The 11,764-nt window shown below is 40.8% G+C and overlaps 1 protein-coding gene across 8 annotated transcripts in view; it reads right to left on the minus strand.

Moving 5' to 3' along the window:
• Positions 1 to 11,038, minus strand: part of VIRMA (vir like m6A methyltransferase associated) — a 64,477-nt gene extending 53,439 nt beyond the window's left edge. Inside the window, exons 1-4 of one of the 8 annotated variants that reach the window (XM_063817324.1) lie at positions 10,736 to 10,834; positions 5,481 to 5,535; positions 5,143 to 5,192; positions 1,162 to 1,277 (exon numbers count right to left, since the gene is read on the minus strand). In XM_063817324.1, the coding sequence (XP_063673394.1) occupies positions 1,162 to 1,277; positions 5,143 to 5,190 (164 nt within the window). In that variant the 5' untranslated portion in view covers positions 5,191 to 5,192; positions 5,481 to 5,535; positions 10,736 to 10,834. Of the gene's footprint in view, positions 1 to 1,161; positions 1,278 to 5,142; positions 5,193 to 5,480; positions 5,536 to 10,735 lie in introns of all 8 variants that reach the window. The other 7 variants (XM_063817326.1, XM_063817325.1, XM_024345230.3 and 4 more) reach the window with 7 other exon arrangements.
• Between the last annotated feature and the right edge of the window lie 726 nt (positions 11,039 to 11,764).

An 11,764-nucleotide genomic window follows, 5' to 3' on the forward strand; every position in this document is an offset into this window, starting at 1 on the left:
CAGGAAGAAACGTATAGGGAAACTTGAGTTAATTTTCTTAAACATGGAAAAAAAGATATGAAGTCACTTATAATGATCCTTCACTATAAACATTAAAGATCTTTCTTGTGTATCTTTTAATTTTTGAAAGATGCCTATGAAGACTTTATACCTATTTCTACAAATAATGAACTATCTTCCACAATTATGAAGAAATGAGCCCTTAACTTTGAATCTGTCCCATAACACCCACCACAAAGTAGCTAGTTTAACTCTTTTTCTTTTTTTTGAGACAGTTTCACTCTTGTTGCCCAGGCTAGAGTGCAATGACGCAGTCTCAGCTCACCACAACCTCCGCCTCCCAGGTTCAAGCAATTCTCCTGCCTCAGCCTCCCGAGTAGCTGGGATTACAGGCATGCGCCACCATGCCTGGCTAATTTTGTATTTTTAGTAGAGACGGGGTTTCTCCCTGTTGGCCAGGTTGGTTTTGAACTCCTGACCTCAGGTGTTCCTCCTGCCTCAGCCTCCCAAAGTGCTGGGATTACCAGTCCCAAAGTGCTGGGTCAGACCAGTCTGACCAATATGGTGAAACCCCATCTCTACTAAAAATACAAAAAATTAGCCGGGTGTGGTGGTGGGGTAATCCCAGCTACTCAGGAGGGTGAGGCAGGAGACTCACTTGGACCCAGGAGGCAGAGGTTGCAGTGAGCCAAGATTGCGCCATTGCATTCCAGCCTGGACAACAGGAGCAAAACTCCATCTCAAAAAAAAAAAAAAAAGGAGTAATAATAATAATAATAATAGTAAGATACATTTATAAATATTTCAACTAATTCCCACTTATTTTCAAGAGAAAAATCAGGTTAAAAATACTTCATCTACCTGGTTACACCACCCCAGGATATTTTAGAAAACGTAAACCTAACACCATCAGTTAAAAAAAAAAATGAATAAAGAAAAATCTTACCTAGTACACAGGTCAAATAATTACTGTTTTCAGGTTTAAGATGATATATGCATTATACAGAAAATATAGAGCCAATTACAATGCAGCATAACCATAACTGAATAGCTTCAGGATTTTATTACTTGTAAAATATTCCCTTACATTTTTGCATTTAAGAATATGTTTCTAAGACAATCTTTAACCAAAAAATACTTTTAAAAAGAGAGTTGACTTACCCATATGCTCTACTGTCTGGCAGACTGCTATGGGCTCTTACTCCTGGGGGTATGACTCGGACTTCATTGATATAAACCACACATGGAAAACGAACCACATCTATATGAGAACTTTGCTGTAACAAAAAAAAAAGCCGGAGGGGAAGGGGTTCGGAACATTCTGTAAAACAGTTTCTCTATTCAAATTTTATTCATTCACAATGTCACATGTAAACTTAACATTCCATATCATTAAATATCATTAAATATATTATATTATTTACAGTGTTGTATAAATAGCTGATAAGATGTACTTACTCAAGTTTCTCAATTTGCCTAACATTTTCTGCCATGCATTTACTTCCCTGCTGATGTTTTGCTTAGACTAATATAGACACAGAGTCCCTTATCTGAAATCTCTGGAGCCAAATCCCTTTCAGAATCCTGACTTTTTGATTTCTAGAAAGATAATATAATCCAAATATTGCATATTACTTTAGACCCCCAGTGGCTTCTGCAGCAGCACCCTGTAATCAAAACATTAATATTCTGCAGCCACACGTATCAACATTCACACTAAATAAAGATTATGGCCGGGCGCAGTGGCTCACACCTGTAATCCCAGCACTTTGGGAGGCTCAGGCAGGTGGATCACGAGGTCAGGAGATCGAGACCCCGGTGAAACCCCGTCTCTACTAAAAAATACAAAAAATTAGCCGGGTGCAGTGGCGGGCACCTGTAGTCCCAGCTACTTGGGAGGTTGAGGCAGGAGAATGGCGTGAACCCGGGAGGCAGAGCTTGCAGTGTGCTGAGATCGCACCACTGCACTCCAGCCTGGGTGACAGAGCGAGCGACTCTGTCTCAAAAAAAAAGAAAAGATTATAACAAGCACCATATCAGTTCAGATTAGACTGCATGGCCAAATGAATTCAGGGTAGGGTTTTGTGTTTTTTGGTGTAAGTTTTTTGCCATTTTTGAGTTTCTGAATTATAGATAAGAAACTGCAAATCTGTACTTAGATCAGCTTACTTTGTTAAACTTACATACCAACTAATATCAAGGGATCAGGGAAAGCATTTAGGTACTGAATAGCCGAGATAAACCCCTCCTAAAATTAAAAAAAAAAAAAACCCACAAACTAAGAGTTTATTATATAGAAAAAAAAATAGAAGCAGAGGTGCATGCCTGTAACCCTAACTACTCAGGGGGCTGAGGTAGGAGGATCACTTGAGCCCAGGAGTTTGAGGCTATAGTTAAGTTATGATATGATTGCCTCACTGCACTCCAGCCTGGGTGACAAAGTAAGACTCCATCCTGGGGAAAAAAGAAAAACAAACAAAAAAAGAAACAGCATAAATTATATCTAGTATATACTTACATCTATCATTTGACACAGGATTAGGCAAATATAATTCTTGTTTTCAATAATTAAAAAGAGAGTTTTCACATTGTTTTTGGACAATTTTATGTCAACTTTTCCTATTACTTCAGTCAACTGTTATTACCAAGTGGTCAAAGTCCATCATGAGAAGAATGGCTCACATTATTTGCATCTAGAAAGACTGAGTCTCGCTATAAAGAATATCATGCTTATCAACAATGAATTTAAGGATTTACAAATAGCCTTTCAAAATCTATTTTGTTTGTATATAAAAGTTTCTGTATTTGCTGCTACCAGTTCTGTTAAATATTTATTTCTAAATATTTATTAAATGTCGACTATGTTCCAAAGTATGCTAGTTCTGAGGCTACAAAGACAAGACATAATCTCTGCCATTATGGAACAGACAATCTGTTGTGGTAGACAAGCAGATAAATTGCCATGATACAGACTCACAAAGGATGCTATGAAAATTCAGAGGGGTATCTAGGTCCCCAGCCCAGGTTGTAGGCAAACAAGGGAGAAGGCATGCACAAAAGGAATGCAAAAGAGAACATGGAACATTCACAAAAGTGCAGGCTGGGAGCCATGGCTCACACCTGTAATCCCAGCACTTTGGGAGGCTGAGGCAGGAGGATCACTTGAGGGCAGGGTTCAAGAAGATCAGCCTGGGCAATATAGGAAGATCCTGTGTCTACAAAAAATTAAAAAATCAGCTGGGCATGGTAGCACATGCCTGTAGTCCCAGCTACTCAGGAGACTGAGGTGAGAGGATCACTTATGCCCAGGAGGTCAAGGCTGCAGTGAGTCATGATGGCACCACTGCACCCCATCCTAAGCAACAAAGCGAGACTCTGTCAAAAAAAAAAAAAGGGAAAGAAAGAAATTGCAAACATAGTTCATCATAGCTAGAGGGCAAAATAGCAAAACAGGGGAGGAAAGCAGAGAAGAGTAGCTAAGAACAACCAACAGAATTACAAAAACAAGATTCTCATCCACAGCCAGAGGACAATTCCCAATCTGTATCTCCATCTAGGACCTCTCTCCTGAGCCCCAGGCTACTATATCCAACTGCCCACTCAGCCTCTCCATTTCAATGTCCCTTGTGCACCAAACTCAACAAATCCAAACTGAATTCTCCTACATTAGTGATGGCATCACCATCCACATATTGCCCAAGACATTATTATCCTGGACTTCTCATCCTCTCTCATCTATATCATCTATCTATTCAAACACCAAGTCCTATTGATTAAAGCTCTCCTCCATTCCGGCTGTCACTCCTTTAGTTCCATATACTACATCACTCCAATATGAATTACAGCAATAGGATCCTAACTGATTTTGTGCTTCTTTTTTAATTTTTGTTTTTTAAATTTTTATTTCAATAGTTTTTGGGATACAAGTGGTTGTTTACATGGATAAGTTCTTTAACGGTGATTTCTGAGATTTTAGTGTACCTGTCTCCCAAGCAGTGTGCACTGTACCCAATATGTAGTCTTTTATCCCTCACCCCCGTTCCAACCTTCCCCCTCCAAGTCCCCAAAGTCCATTATATCATTCCTACGCCTTTGCATCCTGTGCTTCTTTCTTGCCTCCCATCAACCCATTCTCCTACTGAAGTATGGTCTTTCTAAACTATAAATGTACCACTCCCCTGATCTTACTGCTGCCAAGCCAAATTCCTAGGTCTTATAAACAAGACTGGCTTCTTTATTGCTCCAAACTTATATCCCTAGCTTACCATGCTTTTTCTCATTTTTATGCCCTCACTCATGATGTTCTCTCTGCTTGAAATCTATCACATCCTTCTGCCCCAACTCCTTTTACAGGTAAACTTTCTCTTGAAAGCTGAGCCAGATCAAATCTAGATAGGTGCCTCTCCTCCTAGTGCCTAAAGTCCTTTATCTAGCTGAATTGTAATTGCCTCTTATCTCTCCCATTAGACTATGTGTTTAAAGAAGACAGACCTATGTCTTAGTTTACTGTATATTCATAGTGTCTAGCATATTCATTTAATAAATGAATTTTTAATAGGCACTTGATTAATGGTTATTGAATTGTGTTTTCAGAGAATTAAAAACAAAGCCTAGGAAAACAGGTTAACAATGGGAAATCATGGAAGGTTCCTGATCAGGAAAGTAACAGGAATATGAAGAAGACTGGTCAGATTCCACAACTCTGAGCCACAATTATCTTTGGAAGGAGTCATTTACCTGCATGTTTAAAGGTCACAGCATAACTGTTTCCCTTCCTTATTCTTCTATCCCTGCAATTATCTTCTCTTTCTACCCTCTCCTTTAGCTATCACATCTACTGCTACCACTTCCTTTTTCACTTCTGCAGATGAGTTCCTAATTGGTTTCCTACAGTAATTTTTAAATGACCTCTAAAATACAGGATTTTCCAGTATCGACCTAGTCTCCTAGGACTGTATTTTAACCCAGCACTTCCACACTGGAAAGTACTATTAAAAAAATAACTAAAAATGTGTAAAACAATTTAGCTTCAAGAATATTACACACCACTGTAAAGTCAGAAACCTAAATGTATGAGAATTTAGTATATAAATAATAGCATTAATATCGTAGCACTTTGGGAGGCCAAGACAGACAGATCACCTGAGGCCAAGAGTATGAGACCAGCCTGGCAACACGGCAAGACTCCATCTCTACAAAAAAAAAAAAAAAAAAACTTTAAAAACTAGACGGGCATGGTGGTGTGCACGTATAGTCCTAGCTACTCAGGAGGCTGAGGCAGGAGGATTGCCCAGGTCAAAGTTGTAGTAAGCCATAAGCACACCACTGCACTCCAACCTGGGCAACAGAGCAAGACCCTGTTTCAAAAAATATATATAGCATTACCACTTAAAGAATATTACACAGCCAATAAAAAAGGATATTATATAGAATATCTAAGGAGAGAAACAAGATGGTTAGGGGACAGTGATGAGACTTACTTTTTACCACATACTCTTTTGTACCTTTTGTATTTGTACCTCATACATGTATTACCTAGTCAAAAAAAAAAAAGAAAATTTAAAAAAATAAGCTTACTTTTGAAATATTATATAGGTGTATTACTTCTTGATTCACAAAGATGTACAACACGTTGTTAGGTGAAAAACGAAACCACAAAACAGTATTACAGTATTGTAATATTAACGTGGGCAATGGGTGTATACATTTAAGCATAATATTCACTAGAGGATTTGGAAAAATATTAATATAAAGACAGCTGTTAATTACAGTGTAAAATACAAAGTAAAAGCTGATTACGATAGGGAGAGATACAGAAAGGAAATTAATTCACTCATCAACAGGAATATACAAATACAATAGCTTTCCACTCATACACTTGTTTACCATATAATCTTGCTTAAATCTGATTTTAACTTAAACAACTTTTCTAATATTGTATATGTTAACATTAGAGATATAGTTTGCTTTTTTATATTTTTTTATTATTTATTTATTTATTTTGAGACAGAGTCTCGCTCTGTCGCCCAGGCTGGAGTGCAGTGGCACAATCTAGCCTCACTGCAAGTCCCACCTCCCAGGTTCACGCCATTCTCCTACCTCAGCCTCCCGAGTAGCTGGGACTACCATCTACTAAAATTAACCATCACGCCTGGCTAATTTTTTTTGTATTTTTAGTAGAGACAGGGTTTCACCAGGTTAGCCAGGATGGTCTCAATTTCCTGACCTTGTGATCCCCCTGCCTCAGCCTCCCAAAGTGCTGGTATTACAGGCATGAGCCACCGCGTTTGCTATGTTGCCCAGGCTGTCCTCCAACTCCTGGGCTCAAGTGATCCTCCCACTTCAGCCTCCCAGGCTGGGGCTACAGGCACACATGCCACCACACCTGGCTTATCTTGCATTCTTGATTTGTAATGTTAAGTGTTTTTTCATTCACGGGAACACTATTCCCTCACAATCAAATTGTCTTTTAATAAGTTTAACTGCTTATCTTCTGAACTCAGTGGATTGGCCTTATAAATGTGTATCAATTCTTTATGTGGAGAAGAGGAAATTATTGGTAAAATAAATACAATACCAAAAAAAGAGCTGTTAATGGCAGCTGGCAATAAAGATTCCCTGTGTGAAACTAATAAATGTCTCTTCTCTACCATATTACAAATTCCTTTGAAATCAAGGGCAATGGGTTTTGTTCTGACTTGTATTGCCCCTCCTAAAGCCATACCCTCACCTTCAAAAGTGTTTTTCATAAATAATTGTTAAACAGATTCTCAACTTCCTATGGGGCAAATTAATCTGGCTAATTATCCCGTTCCCATCAAACTCACTTCCACACTCTTACCATCATTAGTCCCACTAGTTCTCCTGTCTCTAAAACTAGAATTTTATCATTTTTAACTACCCTATCTCCTTCACATAATCAGTTGCCATCCTGTCAATTCTATACTCGAAATTTGTACATATCCAAAACTTGTATAAATCCTCTCCTACGTAGTTCCACTGGGACACAGCATAGCACTGCCTTAGAGCCAGAAAAATGTATGATGGTGGATCTTAATCTAGCTATGCTATTTTAGGAAAGTCACCTCATCTCTCAGGCTCAGTTTCCTTATCTATAAAATGTAGATGACTACCTTTGAAAACTCAGCATGGGCCCTGCAGTGGCTCACGCCTGTAATCTTCGCACTTTGGGAGGCTGAGGTGGGAGAATCGCTTGAGCTCAGGAATTCAAGACCAGCCTGGGAAACATGGCAAAACACCGTCTCTACAAAAAAATATGAAAATTAGCCAGGCGTGTTGGTGCACAACTGTAGTCCCAGCTACTCGGGAGGCTGAGATGGAAGGATCGATTGAGCCCTGGTGGGAGAAACTGCAGTGAGCTGTGATCGCACCACTGCACTCCAGCTTGGGTGACAGAGCAAGACCTAGTCTTAAAAAAAAAAAAAAAAACTGATGGAAGGACCAGAGATGATTTACTTAAGTTATCAAAGCCCACTGTGCCTGGCACAAATTAAGCATTCAATAAATGTTAAACAATGCTTACTGCCCCTTGGCTAACTCAGGTTTTCATAACATCTCACTTTTTCTCTCTGATTTTGTCACCTCACCTCTATTTTCTCTGAACCATTTTTTTTTTTTTTTTTTTTGAGACGGAGTCTCGCTCTGTCGCCCAGGCTGGAGTGCAGTGGCACAATCTCGGCTCACTGCAAGCTCTGCCTCCCGGGTTCACGCCATTCTCCGGCCTCAGCCTCCTGAGTAGCTGGGACTACAGGCACCCGCCACCACGCTCGGCTATTTGTTTGTATTTTTAGTAGAGACAGGGTTTCACCATGTTAGCCAGGATGGTCTCGATCTCCTGACCTCGTGATCCGCTCGCCTCGGCCTCCCAAAGTGCTGGGATTACAGGCATGAGCCACCGCGCCTGGCCTTCTCTGAACCATTTTAAGTATTACTGACCAAGTAATCTATCTAATGTATCTTACTAATTGTATGATTCGCCTGCTCAAAAACTACCCATTTCCTACAAAATAAAGTCCATAATTTTTATTTATTTATGTATTTATTTATTTTAAAAGACAGAGTCTTGCTCTGTCGCACAGGCTGGAGTGCTGTGGTGTGATCTTGGCTCACAGCAACCTCCTCCTCCCGGGTTCTAGCAATTCTCCTGCCTCAGCCTTCCGAGTAGCTGGGACTATAGACGCACACCGCCACGCCCAGCTAATTTTTTGTATTTTAGTAGAGACGGGGTTTCACTGTCTTACCCAGGCTGGTGTCGAACTCCTGACGTCAGGCAATCAACCCACCTCAGCCTCACCAAAGTGCTGGGATTACAGGCGTGAGCCACCGCGCCTGGCCTAAAGTCTGTAATTCTTTGTTGAGCATTCAAGGAGCTCCATGATCTGTCTTTGAATTGCCTTGGGTGCCACTTCACACTGCTACTTCAAGCATACCCTAACAGACGACTGACTACCCCAGTAGAATGCCTTCCTTTCCTAACTACAACTGTGAAATATTGCCCCTTTCACCAAAGACCAAGTTCATAAGCCAAACACCTTGATGAAGTCTTTCCTGATACACTCAAATGAAAAGTTATCTCTGCCTCTTCTGAAATCATGTATCTTTTATTTATACCCACAAAGGGAGCTAGTTCCAATACGTCACATACTGATGGGCATTTTGTAAACTAAGATGATAAACCCCAACGAATTCACACTGTGCTTCTTTATGTGATCATCACATTCTAACTCAAATCACAATTTTGTGGATCTAATCTCCAATACTGAGTTATAACTTCTTGAAAACAAACATTTCAGTATTTCGTATCACCCACAAACCCCTATTTCCTCCTTCAAGACTTGATTTAAATGTGATCTCTGCTAAGCCTTCCCCAGTCACCCCAGAAGAAAGCATTTACCATCTGCCCTGTGCTCTCAAGGTACTCAATGTTTACCTAAGAATGAATAAAAGAATAGAAATACATGATAAACTAATGAAGGCCAATTTTCCTAAACTAGAATAGTACTAAACTAATTCATCACATGCCTCTTTCTCTTTTTCCTTTTTCTCTTTCTCTTTCTCTCTTTCTTCCTTTCGAGACAGGGTATCACTCTGTTGCTCAGGCTGGAGCACAGTGGTGTGATCTTAGCTCACTGCAGCCTTGACCTCCCAGGCTCAAATGATCCTTCCACTTCAGCCTCCCGAGTAGCTGGGGCAACAAGATCAAACCACCACAACTAGTTAATTTTCTTTTGTAGAGACAGGGGTTGCACTATGTTGCCTAGGCTGGTCTCAAACTCCTGGACTCAAGCAATCCTTCTGCTTCCGCCTCCCAAAACGCTGAGATTACAGGCATGAGCCACTGCGCCAGGCTCTTTCAGTTTTAACTGTTCTCTATTTCTATACACATGATAAGTTTGTTCTGATCCAACTACTGCCTCCATTGAGGGTTTTCTAAATCTCGGCTGGAATGTCAGATATAGTCATTGAACAAACAGTGCTAACTGACCCACATTAAATGTGAGACCATAAATTAATTGTCAGTAAGAAATGCTAACTCAAAGTTCTCCAACTTTTGACTTTTACAAACCTATAAACCATTCGTTAAATTAGATCACAGCTGTCAACTTTTTATTTTGCCAAGTAAAGCATTATGATGCAATCACTACCCACTATCATTACCATCTCATAAAAGAAAGAACATTTTAAACATTTTCCATTCAAATATTTATTGAGCACCTACATTTTGCTAATACTGTCCTAGGCACTGGAGATACAGCTGAGAAAAAGAGAAATTATATCTGTCCTCAAAAAGCTTGATACAAGAGCACACTTGATAAAAATAAAAGGAAAAAAATAATCTCCAAAGAAAGAACAGTTCTCTAAGCTTACATTAAGACAGAAAAATGTGAAGTTCGTTTTTTTTTTTTTTTAACAATTTCTCCGTAGACTTCATTCACGTTCATTTTTGGTCTGCTTTCAGGAATCTTTAGTTAACCAGTTATGTTTAATCTACATATTGCAGGGCCAATTGTACATTAAGGGGCGCTCAAGTAGTTTTGTACAGAAATATTACTCCACAACATTCCACCTCCAACCTCAAAAGAGATGTCTGCTGATGAGTTTAACTATAATTCTCTCAACTCTCCCCTCTTCGCAAGTATTCTCCGTGAATGCATCTCATTCCTAATGTGTGAAATCTCTCCGAGAGACAAGTATTAAAGTTTCAGGCCAAATCGGAGAGCACCGTAATCCTAAACCAAGTAAGTGTCACAACTGGGGAACATAACTCCCGACAGAAAAGAGGCCAAAGAGAAAGGATTTAGAAACATCGTGATTCGGAAACCACGAAGCCAACGAGAACTGCTCAGACTCTGGCACTACTGTCAAACACTACTGTCAAACCAAGACCCCTCCCAAACGCCATCTGAGGTAAACCTGAGAACCCTGATCCTTCTCAAGGCCCAAACCTGACAGGAAAAATAAAAAATAAAGCCATGCAAGCAGAAAAGCCAACTCGACCAAAGACACGGAGGGCCCAAGTTAAAGCAAGGAAATGAAGGGGCTGCTGCAGCCCTCCCTCAGACGCGATGCTCACACAGCTCGGGGGAGGGTGTCTGTGTGTAAGCGAGAAATTAAAGAAGCAATCTGCAGAAGGAAAAGTCGAGAACGCCTAACGGTTTTTTTGTAAAGATCCCAAGTCAAGAAGCAGCGTCAGAATCAAGTCGCCAAGCCTTACCTCAGCGCTCGGGTGTTTAAAAGTATCTAAAAATAACAGCTCCATCGCCGAGTCCACCGCCATGTTTGCCGCGGGCGGGGAACAGGGGGGAGGACTTCCGGGGCAGCGCTCCAGCCTCCGCGACAGCGACTCAGGAGAGGGAGAAACAGCGGGACTTCCGGTGACCAGAGCACTAGCGCCGCAAACCTCGGCCTATCCCAACGCATCTTGTTGCCCGGAGTTGCCGGCCCCGCCTTTTCCAGCGCGGCGGAGGGCGCCCCCTAGAACGCAGAGGGGGGCAGAGGGAAGTGAGATGGGGACTACGGGGTCGCCAGTGGTTCAAACCCTGTCGTTCCTCCGCGTTACAGAGCTACAGCGGTCTCCGGGTGGCGAAGTGCGGAGACGGGGTTTTGGAGACGGTGGATGGAGGAGGGGGAGGGAAAGCTGCCAACTTTGGATACCAACCCCGTACACCCATCGAAGGGGATGTCCCACTTTTTCCAGCGCTGGGAGCAAAAAGATAACAGTGAGCGAGGTTGAAAAGTAAGACATTGATTTAAATAGAAGAAAAACTGTTGTTTCAACAAACGAAGAGATTCTTTGTTTTCTTATCTGTAAAATGTGAAAAATCGTACCTAACCCACAGGCTGATTGTGAGGAGTAATTGAAATAAAATTCGAGGAATTGTATAACGTGAAGTACCATGAACAATAAAACAGAAGGCAGAATGAAAAGTAAGCCTCTCTGTCGGGTGTTGATGAGCTTTGGAGCAACGAGATAAACACAGCGGGTTTGGTAGTCTAAATGGCACAAACCCTTAGCAGAGCAACTAGGAAATAGCTTGTAAAATTACACGTGCCTACCACTCTTCTAGGAAAATTCTCGCCCAAGTATCTACAAATACAAGAATATTCATAGCAAACTTTATAAGTTGCAAAAGAGCAGGAAACATAAGTGCCATTGACAGAAGTAATAAGTAAACAGTGGCGTATTTATATAATAGTATATAGCAGGTACGAAGAATGAACCAGTGCTATATTTACTAGCATG

Source organism: Pan troglodytes, chromosome 7 (assembly GCF_028858775.2).
Source record: "Pan troglodytes isolate AG18354 chromosome 7, NHGRI_mPanTro3-v2.0_pri, whole genome shotgun sequence".
Lineage (NCBI taxonomy): Eukaryota > Metazoa > Chordata > Mammalia > Primates > Hominidae > Pan > Pan troglodytes.